Source organism: Echeneis naucrates, chromosome 9, assembly GCF_900963305.1.
Source record: "Echeneis naucrates chromosome 9, fEcheNa1.1, whole genome shotgun sequence".
NCBI lineage: Eukaryota > Metazoa > Chordata > Actinopteri > Carangiformes > Echeneidae > Echeneis > Echeneis naucrates.
This window is the reverse complement of record NC_042519.1, coordinates 2,850,523-2,870,730: the sequence shown is the minus strand read 5'-3', so window position 1 is coordinate 2,870,730 and position 20,208 is coordinate 2,850,523. Positions and strand designations below refer to the sequence as shown.

The 20,208-nt window shown below is 41.0% G+C and overlaps 2 protein-coding genes and 1 long non-coding RNA gene across 10 annotated transcripts in view; 1 reads left to right on the top strand and 2 right to left on the bottom strand.

Moving 5' to 3' along the window:
- abca2 (ATP-binding cassette, sub-family A (ABC1), member 2) overlaps positions 1-11,155 on the top strand; it is a 68,596-nt gene extending 57,441 nt beyond the window's left edge. For all 7 annotated transcript variants that reach the window (XM_029511367.1, XM_029511372.1, XM_029511368.1 and 4 more), the window contains 12 exons: positions 204-327; positions 1,477-1,609; positions 3,765-3,885; positions 4,125-4,303; positions 4,655-4,796; positions 5,555-5,689; positions 7,375-7,478; positions 7,554-7,646; positions 8,538-8,640; positions 8,925-9,062; positions 9,151-9,369; positions 9,858-11,155. In XM_029511367.1, coding sequence (XP_029367227.1) covers positions 204-327; positions 1,477-1,609; positions 3,765-3,885; positions 4,125-4,303; positions 4,655-4,796; positions 5,555-5,689; positions 7,375-7,478; positions 7,554-7,646; positions 8,538-8,640; positions 8,925-9,062; positions 9,151-9,369; positions 9,858-9,893 — 1,527 coding nt within the window. In that variant the 3' untranslated portion in view covers positions 9,894-11,155. The remainder of the gene's footprint in view (positions 1-203; positions 328-1,476; positions 1,610-3,764; positions 3,886-4,124; positions 4,304-4,654; positions 4,797-5,554; positions 5,690-7,374; positions 7,479-7,553; positions 7,647-8,537; positions 8,641-8,924; positions 9,063-9,150; positions 9,370-9,857) is intronic.
- On the bottom strand, positions 9,109-11,689 carry LOC115049286 (uncharacterized). Its single transcript, XR_003841116.1, has 4 exons — positions 10,205-11,689; positions 9,956-10,112; positions 9,633-9,769; positions 9,109-9,353 (listed from the first exon to the last, which is right to left on the bottom strand). It is a non-coding gene; the product is annotated as an uncharacterized LOC115049286 (long non-coding RNA).
- A 1,613-nt stretch (positions 11,690-13,302) lies between these two features.
- On the bottom strand, positions 13,303-16,586 carry LOC115049285 (alpha-(1,3)-fucosyltransferase 7). 2 transcript variants are annotated; one of them, XM_029511373.1, is made up of 3 exons: positions 16,449-16,586; positions 14,710-15,650; positions 13,303-13,866 (listed from the first exon to the last, which is right to left on the bottom strand). In XM_029511373.1, the coding sequence occupies exons 2-3, from the start codon at positions 15,615-15,617 to the stop codon at positions 13,722-13,724; spliced, it is 1,053 nt and encodes a 350-aa protein (XP_029367233.1). In that variant the 5' UTR covers positions 15,618-15,650; positions 16,449-16,586; the 3' UTR covers positions 13,303-13,721. The 2 variants fall into 2 exon arrangements, with proteins under 2 accessions (XP_029367233.1, XP_029367236.1); XM_029511376.1 differs by lacking the exon at positions 13,303-13,866 and having other exon boundaries at positions 14,396-15,650.
- Positions 16,587-20,208: the final 3,622 nt, after the last annotated feature.

Below are 20,208 nucleotides of genomic sequence, written 5' to 3'. Positions count from 1 at the left end.
TTTGACCACACCCCATTGTAAGACTCACAAACAAGCAAAGATACTTGTGTTACGCTTGGTGTGAGATGAGGCTCGAGAAATTACATTGTCCCTCACATTTTTAAGAGTGTCTGCATTAGACCTGTCACCCTTTGTGTTGCAGCAGTATCACACGTGACCTTTGGGTGCATCTGTATTTATAACTTCACTTTTATCTCATCCAGGACCTGAAAACAGTAAACAGCTACCTGAAGTCCTGTTTTCTCATCTTCCCCAACTATAACCTTGGCCACGGCCTGATGGAGATGGCCTACAATGAGTACATCAATGAATATTATGCTAAAATAGGTATGGTAATCGCCAAATTGCCTCACATACAATTGTCAGAGGTACAGTCCTGCATGGTGACCAAGTGGACAGAATATTACAATGTCACTATAGTATTTGTGTTCACTGCTCATTGCTACTATTGTTCTACACCTAAAGCAAATAATGGTTTTTAAACTCAATGGTGCAGAGGAATGAGATGCATCAGGCTTTGATGTACACAGAACTTGTCATTCATTTTGTTTGGGTCTTTTCACAAGATTCATGACAGTAAATAATCCACAGTATGTTAAGAACTAATCTTTATGACATATTTAAACACATTTGTAAAATGTTTCAGCATTATAATCTCTTAGCCCCAAACTCCTGTCTTGTGATGCCACTTTGTCACTGTCGTGTCTAGGTTTTTAGTCCAACATGAATAGATTCAGAAATTGTAATTGTGAGTATCTAAAAAGCTGTGTTTCAGCGGCAACATTCCTCCACCTTTTCCTCAAGCTCAGCTGTTGATGCTGGTGCCCCACTGATCCCTCTCACGCTCTAGCTTTTTCCATCTGTTTTGGATGATCCTCTGCTCTTATCACCACTGTTTTGCAGGGTTCATCCCCTTATACCTAATGGCCAGTTTCATTCATAGCCTTAATTTAAAAGTGGACATATGTTCAAGTCTGTACAGTGAGGCCATTACTGAAATGTAAGCTTTCATTCTATCTAATGAGCTTCAACAGGCAACACCACTGGTGTTTTGGTTTTATTTAAGAAGTCAGATTGTATTGAAGTCACTTGATTTATTAGCTCAGTAAACATTTCTTAAATACAACTCAACCTTCTTAAATACAACATGATGTTTATAATTGGTCAATTGGCCCATTTTGAGGCAAATCATAAATCAGGGTAGGCATTAGCATGTAAATGCCGTCTGATTGACAGCCTGTACCACACATGGCGACCTGCTTAACAAACAGATGTGTGCCCAGGGCTTCAAACATGGCCTTGGTAATAAAGCTATAGCCTTAACATGTGAAAAAAGCTCTGATATATGAGCTGCTGGGCTGCTTAACACTTCACCAATTCTTACATATTGCCCCCTTAAACCTCTTTCATGTTTAACTTTTGAAACAGACAATTGTTGTTTAGAAGATATGAGTTGCTGGGAATGTGTGTTTTCAGGCCAGTTCGACAAGCTGAAGTCACCGTTTGAGTGGGACATCGTGACACGAGGACTTGTTGCCATGACAGTCGAAGGCTTTGTTGGTTTCCTCATCACCATCCTATGCCAGTACAACTTCCTAAGGAAGCCAATGTGAGTGTATGTTTATGGATGGGTTTCACTATCATCCCCCCAAAAATTGAAAACATTCTTCTAAATATCAACATAACCACAGATAACAGCACATACATCAGTAAAGTAATGTTATCAGTAGCTACTTCCTGTTCCTCCAAAAGCATGTGGTCTGCCCGTTTTGATATATGTGACTTTCTACTCTGTCGCACTTTAAAATAAAAACTACAGCATAGTACACTAATGTTTTTGATTTGTAGTATAGTAAGTGAAGGATGCCACTGTGAACTGATTAGGTTGGACCCAACATCTCTCATAGTCTCAGTAAATGATTCCCTCTTTTTTACTGAAGATAATACTTCATTGATCCCCATAGGGGAAATGCAAATGCCACAGCAGCACAAGCCAAGAGAACAGGTGACAGGTGTTTTACATGCTTTTGCATAAATGAATTAGTGTTACCAAAAAGCATCTAGTTTCATTATGGATCATGATCTTGGCTCATGTTCATCAGATGTAGACTCTCTCTTTTCCTGTGCACAGTTTCAGCAAGATTTAGCAAGACTTTTCTCTTTCATAACTGGATCTGGTGCAATGCTACTTTCTTGCTAGACTAAACAGTAGGCAAGAAACCGACGAGTTGAAATTAGTCCATCTAAAAAACGTGCAGGTTGGCCAAGGCAGCTTTTCAGACATTCTCCCTTTGTATGGACAGAAAATAATTCAATATGGTCCCATTTGATTTCACTGGTATTACAAAAGTTGCTCTGCTTTTAATTTGACACAGTTTAGACACTTTCATTAAGTGTTGTTAGCTAGCTCTGTTCTGTGAGAATGCCAAATCAAAGTGGACACGACCCTGACTTTGTTAATGAGTCAACTAGTGCACCAGCCAATCAGAGCTGTCTGTTGACTGATAGTTACACCTCTTATAGATGTCAACTCTTTGACTGCAGCCTTCAGCCAGGAGTCGATGTTGTCAGGTGGTGTCTAACCTTCGCTGGATGTTTTGATCCTTAATCACATCGTCTAGTTTGGTCACCCATGCCAGTAATTTCCCATCCTCTCCTGCGTTCCAGTTTAGCTCCTCCCACACACTTTTGAACCTTGAAAATTGATCATGTGCGCATACTAGAGAGTTAGCGTGAGTGTGTCTATATGTGACCAACAGACAGTTCACAACAGTTAAAATTCGTAAGCCCCCCCAATGAAAAATCCAGACCCTCCCCCCAGCTCCCCCAATTAAGAATTTCTGGTGCCATTACTGCCAAGGTGTGACTTCTGCACCCCTGACCTTTGTGTTGCTTTAGTCACAGAACATCATCAACCTCAAAAATTGTCAGTAGCCATGTAAGTCTTGGTAGCAAACCAGGCTGGAAAGCCGGCCCTTGAACTCTGGTAGACCAGATCACTAGATCCTCCTTAACCACTCACCCACTCATTCTCTATCAGGGATATGAAGCCTCTGTCACAAGCAAGACATTTTACCACTTTCTGAGGCACTTAACTGGTCCAGCAGACCAGAGCTCTTGACTTCATTGGCATGAATTTCATTTTTGCCAATGTTGCAATATTATCAATTGCCTTTTGAGCCCATCTTGCTTTTTATAGTCATGTCATTATGAGCAGATTCATTCTCAGTGATTCATATTCATTTACCAAGTGTAGCAAAATAATTGTTGAGTTGCTTCTGGCCTCCTTGGCTTCATGACATCCAAGTGTGTCTGGAATATCACATTTCTGGACTGCTGTGTTGATTTTTTCATTTCTGACCATGTATAGAAGAAAAGCTGCCTGTGATGCTTAAGAGAGATATGGAAATGGACTGATACAGCCCACTCTGTGTTGGCCTTTGTGCTGCTGAGATTTGCCCCAGCCGGTTCAGCCCTGCTGATCTTTGGAAGTGTAACTAGAGTCAGATATTTGATGCCTATCTTCTTCTCAGCAGCACTCTTCTGAACTCCTACCTTAGCTTCGATTGCCTCTTACTGATGCTGTGGTTGAGGTTGTTAGCCTCAGTCACCAACAGCAGTCTTTCCTGGAGGTCATCTGTTTTTCCAGTCATTGATCTTCCTTGTTTGCTATCCAGCCATTCCTGGAAGTGTACATTCTGGGTGTAAAAATGAATTAAAATCAACATTGAAATATGTTTTTGTGTGTCTGTGTTTGTGTTTAGGAGGATGCCAGTCAGCTGCCAACCTATAGATGATGATGACGTAGACGTGGCCTGTGAGAGACGAAGAGTGCTGCGAGGGGATGCCGATAGTGATATGTTGAAAATTGAGAATCTGACAAAGGTTTGAACAACTAACTGCCATAAGTTAACATCAATTAATTCCCTTGAGCTTACAGTTTTGATATCACAGAAGAAGTACCTTTGAAAATGACAGCAAAAGCAATTTGTAAACAATTGTATTTTTCAGGCGTTAAAGCTTTCATAATGCCAGTACAGAAAATTCATTTATACAAATTAAAGACATGAAATACACAGTTGAGTATTCATGCTTAAGGAGCTTAGACCATGTCACTTCATCAGGTGTACAAATCTAGGAAGATGGGTCGTATCCTGGCAGTGGACCGGCTGTGCCTGGGTGTCCGTCCAGGGGAATGCTTTGGACTACTAGGAGTGAATGGAGCAGGGAAGACCACAACTTTCAAAATGCTAACAGGAGATGAGTGCACCACTGGAGGAGAGGCCTTCATTAATGGAAACAGGTCGGTGCCTGTGCCCATGTGTTCTTTATCTTTAATAGGCTCAGGTGGAATGACTTGAGGGAGTAGTAACAGTTGTCGATTTATAATTACAATATACAATAATACAATACAGTAATTTATAATTTATAATTACAATTTATAACTTCTAATAGTACCATCAGTGTCACAGGTTAAAACTCGTGCCTGAATAGTCTGCTGCTGACTGCTGGTATTAAAAATAATAAACCAACCATCTAAAATGATTTAACATTAACTCAACCTTACATGTGTTTTTGCATCTGTGTGTGTGTGTGTGTGTGTGTGTGTGTGTGTGTGCGTGTGCTCGGGCGCACCATCCATACATGTATGCAGTATCCTGAAGGATCTGTTACATGTGCAGCAGAGTATTGGCTACTGTCCACAGTTTGACGCTCTGTTTGATGACCTGACAGCCAGGGAACATCTGGAGCTTTACACTCGCCTTCGTGGCATTCCCTGGAAGGACCAGGAGCGGGTAGGTCTTGCTTTTACATACTCATATCTACGAGATGTGCCCTGTTCACAAGAGCCAGGGCTTTCTTCCAAGAATAGGTCAGTATGTATTTCTGCGCAAAGTCGGTGCCATAGAGGGAGTCGAGGCCAACTCCTGGAATAGAGGGTTTTAAATTTGCATTATAGTTGTGAATGTAGCTATGCAATGTATGTGCAGGCTTTGTCCTCAAGCCTGGTAAGGTTTACTGATACAGGAAGAATTTGGCATTGTTATTGTAATGTCATTGTTCTGTATGTTCAGCCATCCCTTAATCCCATGAGATTTAGAGGATCCTAAATGATGGAAGGCACAATTCCATTAAACACTTCCTCATCCCTGTGAGAAGTGACCTTGAGTCATACCCAATATGATTCCAGCTCAGAGGGCTGCATGCAGCGCAGTTAAAGTGCTATGCACAGGACCAACTGGGACATAAGTGGAATTTGTATTTAGTTAGGTGATACAACAGTGTTCAACCAAGAACGGTTAAAGCTCACTGCAAAGAAAGCAGGTGTGTTGGTGTTGAGGCAGGATTCTTCAACCTCCTTATATGAAAGCTGCCAGCTTTGACTATACAAGGTGCAAAGCATTCCATGCCAGTCAGAACAAAAAGGGGTTTAACTCTGGCAAAAGTGGGTTTAATTTTCTTGCTGCCCATGCAGGAATTTTCAGATGACAACTGAACAGATGAACAGATGACTCTCCACACCAGCCTGACATTACCCTTCACTCCTCTCTAGGTGGTTCAGTGGGCATTAGAAAAGTTGGAGTTATCCAAGTATGCAGACAAGCCGGCCGGCACTTACAGTGGGGGAAACAAACGCAAGCTCTCCACTGCCATCGCTCTAATTGGATACCCCTCACTCATCTTCCTGGTAAGAAGTTTGGCGATTTATATGCTCCACAAGTACAAAGTCTACTCTCCTCTCAGAGAATCACCTCCTTGGCGGAGGCTTGTGTGTTCCAGTGATCATGGAAGCAGTTTTAGTGCAGGGTCTCTGAAGGTGAATTGGTCAGGTGCAGATGGGGTTAGACTTAACAATTCACAAAATCCCTAATGAAGAGGCCCTGTAAGAACTGCGGCACATCATCCTGCAAAAGGAAGTGAGTACCCCCACCTTGAGCCACACCTGGAATGGGAGTTTGCAGTGAGCTTGGTGGCAATCAAGCCTCAAGAAACAGAGAGGCAGAGCTGTTAAACGATTGATGGCAAGTGTTCCTGGACAAATGTGTACCCAAACATGCAATGTTAATGTTTTATACTTGATCGGTCGAGGCAGATGCCCCCCCCCCCCCCCCCCCCCCGAGCCTGGTTCTGCCCGAGGTTTCTGCCTCTTAAAGAAAGTTTTTCCGTGCCACTGTCGCCAAGTGCTTGCTCATCAGGGGATCTGTTGGGTCTCTTCAAATAATTTCATAAAGAGTTTGGTCTAGACCTGCTGTATATGTAAAGTACCTTGATGTAACTTTGTTGTGATTTGGTGCTATACAAATAAATCTGATTTGATTTGATTTAGCTGAGGTATAGAACTACAAGGTCAGTTAAATCTGTCAAAGAAAACAAAGATAAATTTATACCTTTTCACACAAATGGCACACAGAGAAACATTTGTGTAAGCTGAATGAGAATGTGTAAACACATTCTGTATAACACAAATTACACATATGACTGCAATTCAACTTAGTATGCAGCTACAGTACATTCATGATTTTTAATGTGAATACTAAAAACCTTTTACTGTGACTCAAAATACTGGATCCACACATTGTGATAAAAAGAAATGAGGTGTGAAAAAATGAGCGTAGGTGTGACAGTTGACACCCTTGCACAGAGAAAGAAACTGAGCTGACTGAGAGAATCTGTGGGAACTGCCATTGTCACGGCATCACACACACCAATATTTGCTTTTGTGATGTTTTAATATAATATGCCTCATATTATATTAAAACATATCACATCTATCTAAGAGATAGCCAGCGTGTCTGATTTAAAGGAACTGGTTAGCACACTGTGAATGTATTAACACTAGTTGTGGTGGGTGTGAGTTGACAGAATCTTTTAACCTTTTCCCTCCACCACAGGACAGGTCATCATGTTCATTGGCATTCAGTTTCTTTTGACTCTTGCCCCAAATTGATATCAACATTGATTCACATAGTCTCCAAATCTGTTTTCATTGCTTTAGCACTGCCTCAGAATGACAAAATGTATTCATAAAAGGAAATGAAGGCAAAATAAAGTAAATATTACCCAAATTATTGGTTCAAAACATCCATAGAAGTTGATATGCCAACCGTTTTCTGGTGCAGTGATGGATTGTTACCAGCATAATAGGTGTGCTCTAGTAATGTAGTTGTCCCCTCAGATCTCAGCTGTCATTTTGGTGGGTATATATTGAATAACTTATTGCAATGATGTATGAAGAAAATGCAAATTGTCAAAAAAAACTAGCATTTGATCCACATTTTCATTTGAACATGGTCGTTTCTAAACTGCCTTGTGACCCTTATGGAGAATGGTATAGTATTTTCTTGATGTTTTTTTTTTTTTTTTTTTTCCCAGGATGAGCCAACTACAGGAATGGACCCAAAAGCCCGCAGATTCCTCTGGAATTTAATCCTTGACATAATCAAAACTGGACGCTCGGTAGTGCTGACATCACACAGGTGGGTAACATCAGAATTTTTAAAAACCTTTTTACTTAATGATACTTATATGTGATTTCGCTCTGTCCTCTGCAGTATGGAGGAGTGTGAGGCTTTGTGCACTAGACTGGGCATCATGGTGAATGGCAGGTTTAAATGCCTGGGCAGCATCCAACACCTCAAGAACAGGTCAGGAAGACAAAAATCTGCCTCCCGTTGCCCTTAAGAATTATCTCATCGGCATATCTTCTGATAGATTTTGCTATGAGCAGCTTAAAACAACCTGCTGGTAAATGGGCTTTTTTGAACAATTTTTGTCAAGTTAAAAAAACAAATATACTAAAAGTAAGTGTATTTCAGTGTTTTACACTTGTTAAGACATTTTGTTCCAGGGATCGATCATTGCTCTGTACACAATCCTGACTGTTAGGTGGTTGCTTCTCGTAGTGTCTGTCAACCACAGGTTAGCCATGTGCTAATTTAAACCTGTTTAAAAAATGGACATCATGTTAAATTGAAGACTTAAAACTACGGACTGAGACCTTAAGCTCTTTGGGAAAAGAATTACGGAGCTGCAACCAAGAGTTCCTTCAGATATAAATGATTTAGGTTCACAGCTCTTCAGCATTGTTTTCACTTTACAACCTCTAAACCAATGTCCACTTTTAAACAACCTGTTCTTACCCACTTTGTGTTGTTTTTTTTACTGTTGGCCTGGTGGAATTGGTATCAAAGAGATTCAGTACAGCAATGTGCAACAATGAATATGTTTTACACAGTCACTGACATTGAATAACATTTTGTGTTGAATCTAGTCACTGTGATTTTCAATGTCCATTGCTGTCAAAAAAGATTACTCTGATATCATTGTGGTCTAACACAAACCTTGGTTACCTCTTTATGTTAACAATGTGCTTCTGCTAACACCATGAGAAGCACTTGTTTTATATTATATTGTACTGCTCTCCTTTTGCTGTGTGTTGTTGACATATTAAAAAGGGTAAGAACAAAGATTTAGACTAACAATAACCAGAAGGCTGTATTACAGAAATATTTCAGGTTTTTTATATTATGTTCCAGGTTTGGAGATGGTTATATGATCACAGTGAGGACCAAAACCAGCTCCAATGTGAAAGAGGTGGTTCGATTTTTCAACAGAAACTTCCCTGAGGCTGTGCTGAAGGTAGATCACTGTAATTTAAGAACAAAATACACATTTGAGAATACTGATTTGTTTTATCGTTTAATTAAAGAAGGAAGTTGGTCATGTTTTGATCCATTATAATATTATCAAAATATCTTAAACCACCAACCTCCAATCTCACCATCAGGTGTTTAAATCCAAACATCCAGATTCAAAGCCTGTTTAGCAAGACCTTTTTGTTGGTGCTTTTCATTTCATTTCATATTTTCAAGCACAAATCTGCCACAGCACAAGCATGAATCCACTTGATGTCATATTTTCAGGAGCGTCACCACACCAAGGTCCAGTATCAGCTGAAGTCTGCGTGGATCTCTTTGGCTCAAGTCTTCAGTAAGATGGAGCAGGTGGTGGAGGTGTTGGGCATCGAGGACTACTCTGTCAGTCAGACCACTCTGGACAACGTGAGTCAACGTGCGACATGAAGACCTTAAACACTGGTCAATGAAAAAAAAAAAACAACAAAATCCATTGCCTTCTTTTTCTGTGCAGGTGTTTGTCAATTTTGCAAAGAAGCAGAGTGACAACTTAGAGCAGCAGGAGGTGTTGCCCCCAGGTGGAGCACAGTCCCCCCTACAACACATCCTCAATCTGCTGAAGTCTCGGCCAACCAACACGGAGCTCAATGCTCTGATCAGTGAAGCGCCAGAGGCCCCAGAGGAGCTGGAGAGTGACGATGACGAAGGACTGATCAGCTTTGAAGAGGAAAGGGTCAGTCAGTCACACTTTTTTGTTAGTTTTTTTTATTTATTAATACATTTCAGAAAGAAGTGCACAGATACATTTCCATAAGGACTTGAAAATGGCATTGGAACAGAGAAGAATTATTTCAAAAAGATCACTGGACACTATCAGTTGCTCTGAAACAAATTACATTAATCTTGATAGAAAAAATTACATTTTTGCATATAAATATTCAGGAATGACAGCAGAGAACATAGCAGCTTAAACTTATTAATGGAGAAACCTCCTACCTAACACTCCTCAGGTCCTGAGCACTGCAGTCATCTCACAGAGCTGCAGGGTTGGAGATGCTCTGACTCAGTTGCCTACACATCATAGTCTGGTCTTTTTCCAAGTGGCTCACATCCTCCCATTGGACCATTTTCTGCTGCAAACTTATTAAATCAGTTGACCTCAACATGTAAATTGTATACATCTTTTTATATAGAAATTGCATGTTTGTGTGTGTCTGGCAGGTGCAGCTCTCCTTCAACACAGACACTGTCTGCTGAAATGGGCCACTTACTGAGCAGAGAGGGGAGGAGCGTCACAGTGAGGGAAAATCCAAACCTACCTGTCAGAGCTCTATGGTCTGGAAGGAGAAAATAGCTGCTGATTAAGGAAGACCAAGACTCTTTGCACCATGGGACACGGGACCAGTAGTTCAGTTTTTCAGCCTCAAATTCTTTACCCCCAGGAGGAATGAGGTGGTTTTGGTCAGATCAAATGACCTGCAGAGACACGACAGCAGCAGTAGTTGCATTTGGATTGAATCTTTATCCTGGAATGTTTCCATGTTAATTTTTTAGAGAATGTATCTCACCAGATGGCTGACGGATCCAGTAGGTTAGCTTTCTTAGCTGGCCACTGAACATATGGTTGGTGATATGTTAAAAGCCAAGTGTCTGACGCCACAGCTCCTTTGAGTTGATTGTATTCACTCATTTACAGTTGATAGACCAAACTAGACCAGCTTGAGAGCATACTGTGATGAAACAGATTCCCAGTGAAAATGTAATACAGTCTATTTTTCTGTGGCAAGAAGAATGATTTATTTTGGATATTGAAGAAGCTACAGACTGATGCCTGTAATTTATTTTGCAATAACAGAAGATTTAGTGAAAAGCACTTTTAGAAGTGACAGGCATGGACGTGTGTGAGTGGCTAACCGCTCCTTTGCACTTGTCAGAGACACAGAGGGAACATATGTGTTTATGATCTGGATGGTTCATCTCTTCTAACAGCTTGTTTTGACTGTGTACTAATTGGTCTGTTTTGACTGAAGTCTCTCTTTTGTGCTTTTAACGTATCATTTTGTGGTGGACTCAGCCAAGAAGATTATCATAGACACTGTATAATAATAGTAACTACATCTCCATTGACAGTAATCAGCATTCTAACAGTCTGAAACTAAAGTGGACTCGGCTCACTGTTCCCTGACAACGACTGTAACACCATCACTGTGATACTAAAGAGAACTCTCAGATCAGAATATTTGTTGTCTTAACTCAGCCACAGGAGATGTTTCATGATTTGCAGACAATCTTTTTTTTACTCACAATGTTCAAGATATCCACATTTAGAAAAATTATGTTGGCATGTGGTTTTGACTGGTCTCTCACATAAGTTTTGTGATACTTTGAGTTCTAACATGTCCTGTCAATACAGTAATAGTTTCACTTATTGTATCAAAGCTACTTGCAGTCTTATTTGAATGATTATTAAAGCACTGATGTTTTTTTCAGAATTGGAGGCATTATAATTAAACAGGAAAAACCAAGTTCTCTTTGTTGTCTTTGAGAAGGTAAAGATGGAAGGAAGTCGGTTGCTGAATATTAACATGAGTTCTGTTATGACGTGCAGTCCAGACAAAAAAGAATTCTCAGGTTACATTCCAGCAGGATGACAACCAACACACGAGGAACATGCTGAGGGAACAGGAGAGCCCACCTATCACAAAATCACAATGCCATCTATAGAGCTTCAAGCTTGCAACAACATCAGACCAAAATTTATTTTTGGGGCCATAAAACATCATCAGACTCATGTTTGGACTGATTTCAGTTCAGCATTGAGCCCCATGTATTCTTCCATGCCATCCATTGAAATATTTATTTTATTTACTTTCTTTTCAGTTTCACTACAAAAGGATTTCCTGTGTTCAGTACAGAGACTGAAAAAGCAGTTTTTATCTCCTGGCAGGTTCCTCCTCCTCTTTGTTTTTATGTTTACATGTTAAATCTCGCTGTAAAGGATAGATAAACAATTTCTCCAGTCTCTAAACAGCGTGTGCATAGAAGAAGGTATTTGTTTACCGTAATTGCTCCTGTCATCCCTTCTGGCCACAAAAAAAATCTTCCCCTGATGAATTTGGGCATTTAGATCTGTGTTCAGCCAAGGCTAGAGGGTCTGGTGTGGTGCCAGGACTGCCTGTTGTATCCCTCCTTTTCCACCAGGTATACACATTCTGAAATAATAGAGAGATAGAGGATTAAAAGCTGCAAAAGGAACCACACCACCCCAAACACAAGTCAAAATCAGACAACTGAAATAAAAAGACATAATAATGATCTTTTGGAAGAACATGGTGAAAACAGCCTGAAGGCTAGCATCAGTGATATCAGTTCAACACCCTCAGGATATCTGTTTCAGAGATATTTGGAATGGAGTAGTAGCATTCTGATTGGCCATTAACTAGGAATCAGATCAGAAAAAAAACGAATATATTGAATCAAGTATGATTTCATCCCCAATGATATCCATCCATTCCTCTCCCGATACAATGTATTATTGTTAATTATTTTCTTTAATTTGGTTCCCCACATAAAAAAAGGAAAATCAGATTGCTTCCTCATTGAGAAATTTTGGATCTTGAACTTACTCGGCCCTGCTACAACAACAACAGTGCATGTCAAGATGGGTAGTGGAAACAGAGGTGGCTAACCCTTCGTCTTCATAAGACCCAGACTCAGGGGTTTCTGGGGGTGAAGACGCCTGGATGGGAAATATGAATGGTGAAACAATCATGCCACAATTAGTAGAATCTCAAATGAATGCAACCTGCAGCACCAAACAATTTGGGAGAAAATCTGGAAAAATGGGGTGCAATTTAAAGCCCCACCGGCTCACATCAAAATGATTCTGGGTTCAAACCCCAAGCCTGGGGCCTTTGTGTGTGGAGTGAGTTCCCGCTACATCCCACAGTCCAAAGATGGGCAGGTTTTAACTGGAGACTCAAAGCTGTCTGCAGATTTGAATGTGTATGAATGGTTTCCCAAACCCAGCTCACAGTGGCCGATGGTGGGGGTACGCCTTGGACAGGTCACCAGTCCATCACAGGACCAACACACAGAGACAGACAGAGACCAACAACCACTCATGCTCACTCACATTCACACTTACAGGCAGTTTAGAGTCACCACTTAACCCAAACATTGCGTCTTTGGATGGTGGGAGGAAACCCACACAGGCACAGGGAGAACGTGCAACCTTCTTGCTGTGCTGCTGTGCAGGACAATGTTAATACAGTCACTTTGGGGTTGTGTTGAAGACAGGACAAAGATAAATGTAACGGTGTTAGTACAGAATAATTCAAATGTATATATATAATATTATATATATATATATTCTGCTTACATCTATATTTCAGATTACACATTTCCCCTCACAAAGTAAATAAAATCAAAGAGATGCCAGTAACCATCTTAGACTTTTAGATTTCCGTTTATTCTTTTTTCTTCTTTGAGGAAAGAAACAGGAGGTTTGAAAGTAGACATCAACACTTCCATCACCTACTTACCTCCTACAGCCAAGTCACCCTGCTTTCCCAGTCTCTCCCCAAATCTTAGTCTGTGTGGTCAGCCCTAAATTCGTTTTGTCTAGTTCCACTGGGGAGGAGTCTGTCAATCAACACAATCAGAATAAAGCCTTTACAAAGAGTTTATTTAAAAAAAAATGAACGGCACAGGTCACAGGAAGTTCTGGGCCCAGGAAGGAGCCTCTTCTTGTGGAATCCGCTGGGCTGCTTCAGAGGGGGCAGCAAAGAGCCTACAGTGAAAAAAGGCCTCACTTCAGAGCCTGACAGGTGAAATCACAATAAACAATCCAAATGTGTTCATCTTAAGTGTCTCTCCCCCAGAGAGAGAGAGAGAGAGAGCGAGTCAAATTATACATTCACAACTAACAAAAGGAAACACTCTTAAACAGTGTCCACGACAACTCAAACTAACAAAAGGAAAGCAATTAAAAGGACTCTCTCTCTCTATACTGTGGAGGTTAGCTCACATCTGGCAGCATGAACATAAGGAGAGGTTACTTAGCTGGGAGGTGCCTGCGGTGCGTCACCACAGTGTGCGTCCGAGTCCTCCCTTCTCTCTCAGAACCCTCAAAGACGGAACTAAGCCCGCACTCCAGACAGAGAGGTTTACTCCGACCACAGGTGGGAGGGGGAGGAGCAGACCCAATAAGCACACACACACTGTTGCGCTGTGCGAACAAAACATGACACAAAGGTGACAGGGGACACCATTTAACGCTGTTCAAACTATGATGTCTTCCACACTTCCACATTAGATGTTAGTTTTAAGAAGTGTCAGCAGTCACTGGATAAGAAAATAAAGATCAGATGCAACACTGGAATGAGACTCTTTGACATTTAGTCTGAGGCATCTTAAGGTGAGAGAAGAACCATACTGCTTCAGTCTCACGCTGTGATCCTTTGGTTTCTATTGCTTCCAGAGTACAATTCAAAATTTGCCTTATGCTTGTTCTGTGCTTCATTGGATCAGATCAGAAAATTGCACAAATAAAGTTATTAATAAATCAATATGTTACTAAAGTTAGTTATGATGGATCATTGAAAACGTTACAAAGTGCTGTGCTGACCAGAAAATTATTCTAAAATCTATAATGGTTTTCAGTTCTCAAAATGTGGCGAGGCTTTCCTCTGCGGTTGGAACGATTTCACACACTTATTTATGGTTACACACAAGCTCCAGCTTCTGCTTTTTCATAAATGGAACAACCAACCCAACTTGGTTTTTGTGTGTAGTGGTATGAACTGTTTTGTTTTTTTTTTCAATGTGTATGAAAATTGCATGGCTGGCTAATTGTAAACCTGCATTGTGTATGGTATTTCACATTTGCATGTGATTCTTTCAGTAACCGGAAAAAATCATGAGGGGAAACTCTTAGCTATTAACCCAGCCCTCCAGGTCCTGGTAGACTCTGTTGGGGGGTAAAGCTGAGTACTTGACGCAGATCTGACAGAGCCTTTCTCTCCAGTCAGTGTAGGTTTTTATTTTGTGAGTGCGGTGCCACAGAAAGTACTTCTCATAGGTCTGTCTGTCTCTGGCCACATGCTTCAGATAAGCTGCCAAATGCGCTGTGCTCCTGAAATCATCCACATGAATAAAGGAATCTGGGGGAGCAACGGCCTCATAGGTGCTCCTGCTGGGACCCAGAACCACTGGAATGACTCCTGCTTGGAAAGCATTTCTCCAGAGCTTCTCACTGATGTAGTCCTTTGCCTTGGAATTCTCAAATGACAGGTAAAATAGACACTTTGCAATAGTTGGCAAAAGCTTCCTGGCTGAAAGGGATTTGTTTTTCCACCTGCCATACACCTCTATGGGGATGTACTTTTTTAGACTTTGGTAAACTTTGAACCGAACCTCGTGTGGCTCATATCTGCTGACCACCCAGCTGGCAAGGCAGCGATTAGCAGGAGGTTGGAAGTCAGACTGATCACTCCCTACAACAGTCTGTCCATAAGGGATGGATATGTCTGCATCATGTCTGTAGCTCATAGTCCAGTTGAAGAGGCCATTGAGCTTTGCAAGGTTTGCGTTGTTGACAGGAGGCTCCATGGACATCCACACCCAGTGCTGGGGGCGTGGACGGGCCAGGTGCAGGGGCAGCGTTGACAAACCGTTTCCAAGCTCCCAGTGGTGGAAGACAACCACATCTGCACTTGAGAAGGCAGTGGTGTTGTCAGAGAGCAAACAGTGGCTGATGTTGTACATCTGGAGGCATTTGTCCCCATCAAGGCTGTAGGAGTGACCAAATGGCCAATGCCACAGCAGGATGCTAATGTTTCTTTGAGAAAGATTTGGATGCCATTTCTGTAGATAGAGCTTCTGGTTCAACAAGCTGAAATTAAACAGGGATGAGAAGAAGCTGAGGAGGGTGAAGAGGAGAAGGAGGAAGATGAAAGCTCGGGATTTAGATGGTGTCATGGCTGCCAGCTGCAGATCACTGATATGGAACTCCTAAAGAGGAAGGAAGGGCAGAGCAGACTCTTACATCGTCCCTCTACACAGCCAGATGTAAAGACAAAAACATCCCCTACTACAGGAAACATTTCACTCTCTATTTTTGTTTTAATTTCCAACATGATTATTTGTTCTCAAACCACTTTATCAACTTATTAGTCACAGTTGAAAGTAACTTCTCTCCCGAATTGTAAAAAACACAAATAAAATACAAGTAAATAATTTTGGATTTTTTTCCCAAACATTGTCTTTCTTGGAAAACCTTTCAGAAAAGGTCATCAGTATTTTGCAAGTACCAAATATCATCACATTAGCAGAGTTTCACATGTGTCCTACCCTTTGTAAGAATTTCATCATCAGTATTGCGCATTCACTATTGCTTCAAAGGTTTAAAATTAAAATAGATAGCATCAAATGATTCAACCATAAATGAATATCTATCAGATCATTTAAAAAGTAACATTATTTAAATCTGTACAAAATAAGTTTGATTTTCTGCCAATTTTAAAAACTGAGGGGTATGATGATGAGGAATCATGTGAAATGAAAGTAGAAAAAAACAAAAACAAAACAGCACTCTGAGGAAGTTCACGAAAATGCCAAAGAACTGATTTATAAGAGGAATAGTTTTAAATAAAATACGTTGGATCAGATTTTTGCACAACTACTAACCCCAACCCTCACTGAAGTTGCATCCTGTGGATTTCTTTACACTGTGAAACTGTTGTAAAAAGAACTTTCAGACCAGCTTTGCAGGTGGATTCAAATTAAATTAAAATAAAGTGAAGCACTTACCTTGGTGACAAGGCATCAGGCTGCTGTCCACAGAGCCATGTCTCGCTTTGTTCATGGGAAAATATAAAGGAAATTTACCTCCTAACAAAAGCTTGACTCATTTATGCCTTGACAGTTGCACACATACCCACTCATTTTGCTGCCACCAGGGTGTGACTCAATCTGATTGACAAGCTCTGTTGGCAGTCAGTCACTCGAGAGAAACAGAGAAGAAAACCAGTCAGTTGGCATACTTTCATCTCAAATAAACAAGTTTAATGTACAAGAAACCCAACCTTTTTGATATGACTTTTTACAAAATTGGCCTGACTATGAACATGAAATAACAGCTCTTCATACTCCTAGAGAGAATATTATATTGGATTTGTTTACATTTGTAGGAAGGTTTAGTTTTCACCGCAGACATCTGCCACTGTGCCACCCTACACACATGCATCTTCCTGTGAAACTGCTCATGCATCTGCTCTTTGCAGAACTAGCTCAATCAACAGAAATTGGCACAGAGCTCAGCACTGATGCTTTAGATTTGTGAAAACCACAAGGTGGCCTTCCTCTTCCTGTTCTCACACAGAGGGAAGGGGCACAAAATTACGCAGCTCCTGTATGTACCACCCACTTCATATCTGTTTCAACTAATCGTTTTGCCCGCTTCTGTGCTGTTACACTTTGTATGAATATTCCCACACAGTGATGTGATTCAGGTCCTGAAGTGGGGGCTCTGATATGCTGTGAGAAATAGAAGCCTTCTGACAGACTTCACCATTCTCTTACCTCAGTCTGCTGTCCATTCCAATGTCTTCAGTGGCTGCTGTGAGCCACCAAATAGCAGATATCCAGCTTGACCCCCAGCATGGCCAACCCACACTTCTCTTTATGCTCTTCAGCCGTTTCCTGTCTTACCAATACCCGCCAGTCAGCACATCTGGTTCCATGACTGATGTCCTGTGATCAAAAATATCAACACCACAGTTTCCTGCCAAATGCACTTCTTTTGATTCCACATGATTTTTTCAGTTAAAGCCAGTTTTCCGATGGACAGTTTTTTCAGTTTTTAATGCTTTATGTTGTATTTGTTTGTATTTGAAAAATAATGAAAGTTCACAAAATGTAACTTTATGATTTGATTGTTTAAAGTTACATTCAGGCAAGTGCCCTCACCGTGTGAGCTGGGATTGGCTCCAGCACCCCCTGAGACCCAGAATTGGATAAGGGGTAGAAGATGAAAGAATGAATGACTGAAGCCAGCCCGTAAACTGTGTAAAATGATGTTGGTTCCCTCTTTTCTTTGGTAATTTTAATTTTCCTTGGAAACAAGTCGCTCAATGACTTTTTGATTATTGTCACACTAATATAATTCCAGTTTATACATTTCTTGTCGCCTTTATCTCTCTCCATATGTTGCAGTGGTGGACAAAGTACACAGCTCAAATACAAAGTACAGATCCTCCTGGTTAAAATCTTACTCCAATAAACGTGAAAGTAGCTAAGTTAAACGATGAGTAAAAGTACAGGCATACATGCTTTTAAAAAAAAAAATATATATATATAATGTTCTACTACAGCGACTGGAACATGAAATTGGCATTAGAGGAACTGCACTAAGGTGGTTCCAATCCTATTTATCAGCAAGACATCAGTTTGTTCATGTTAACAACAGCAATGTAGTCAGTTATGGAGTTCCACAGGGTTCGGTACTTGGACCAATCCTCTTTACTCTTTATCTACTTCCTCTAGGCAACATTATCAGGAAACACAGCATCAACTTTCACTGCTATGCAGATGACACTCAGCTGTACCTATCAATTAAGCCAAATAAAATCAGTCAGATAGTCAAACTGCAGACATGTTTTGAAGACATAAAAGTCTGGATGACCCAAGATTTTTTACTCCTTAACTCTGACAAAACTGAAGTTATTGTACTGAAGTTATTAAGCACCTCAGAGAAACGCTGTTTAGCCATCTAATCAGTCTGGACGTCATTAGTTTGGCTTCCAGCTCCACTGTAAGAAACCTTGGAGTAACCTTTGACCAGGACATGTCCTTTGTCCCTCACATAAAACAAGTTAGTCGGGCAGCTTTCTTCCACCTGAGAAACATTAGGAAAATCAGAAACATCCTTTCTCAGGATGATGCAGAAAAACTAGTCCATGCATTTGTAACTTCTAGGCTGGACTACTGTAACTCATTATTATCTGGATGTCCAAACAAATCTCTGAAAGGCCTTCAGTTAATATAGAACGCTGCTGCACGAATATTAACAGGAACTAGGAAATTAGATATTTCTCCTGTGTTAGCCGCTCTTCATTGGCTGCCAGTAAAATATAGAGTAGAATTCAAAATCCTTCTTTTAACATATAAAGCTCTTAATGGCCAAGCTCCATCATATCTCAGAGAGCTCATAGTTCCTTACTGTCCTAGCAGGCCACTCCACTCTCTAGATGGAGGTTTACTTGTGGTTCCTAGAGTCTCCAAGAGTAAATCTGGAGGCAGATCGTTCAGTTATCAGGCTCCTCTTCTATGGAACCAACTTCCAGCATCGGTCCGGGGGGCAGACTCTTTAGTAATTTTCAAGACCAGGCTTAAAACTTTTCTGCATGACAGAGCTTATAGTTAAAAAGTTAAAGTCCTCTATTCTTCAGCTTTGCTGTTATAGGCCAACGCTGCTGGAGGAAGGACTGAGCATCCCCCCCCCCCCCCCCCCCGCATGCACTGACAATAACCATGCTTCTTAAAAATCTCTGTTTCTCCCAGTTCTAAGCATGTGCACTACATTTACTAACCATGTTCTGCCAAAGTCTCTATCTCTCCCATTTCCTCTCCTCTCTCTCCCTGTCCTCATCCTGCAGGTGGTGACTCATCGCCATCCCATCTTCCTGCATCATGAATTCCGTACTACAACATCATCTCCATTAACTCCATGTAGCATCATGTTCCTGCCTACACCTGTTTTGAAAATCTCCCTCTCTAGCTGTCACACCCTACGCCCCCCCCGTGCCTCTTTTTGCTCTCGCTCTCTCTCTCCCACTCTCAACCCAACCAGACGAGGGCTGCCAAGCCTGGTTCTTCCTGAGGTTTCTGCCTCTTAAAGGAAGTTTTTCCTTGCCACTGTCACCACTAGCTTGCTCATCGGGGGATCTGTTGGGTCTCTTTAAATAATTTTATAAAGAGTTTGTGCTAGACCTGCTCTATATGTAAAGTGCCTTGGCGCTATACAAATAAATACTGATTTGATTTGATTTGATTAGATGATCAGCAGCTCTGTCTCCTGCTGAAGCCATGACTTGTGGTGCCCAGCTTTCTTCTCCAGCTTTCGGTAATGTGTCGTTAGTGAACGACTGGCCCTTTTAAGTGAAGGATGGGAGCCAGCTCATCAGTGGGAACTGATTTGTTATTCTCACCTCTTTCTTTCTGTTAAAGTCACATGTGATTGGTCATAATGTGTCTGTCTGTGTGAGGGTTAGGGTTAAGGTTAGCTGAGCAAAAAGGGCCTGAATTCCCATCACAATACCTGCGAGCTCACCGCCCAAACAGTGTGGCGCATGCGCAAAAAAAAAAAAACAAAAAACAAAAAACAAAAAACAAAAAAACAACGGCAACACCACTTGAACACAAAAGATGTGCATGAACTGAGTTTATGGAATTCTCTAATGCAAATGTGACAAGTACGTCATAGAAATGTGGTGGAGTAAATAAAATCATTCAAGTGACATACGGATTCTCAAAAACTGTACTTTATTATAGTTCTAAAGTAAATTTACTC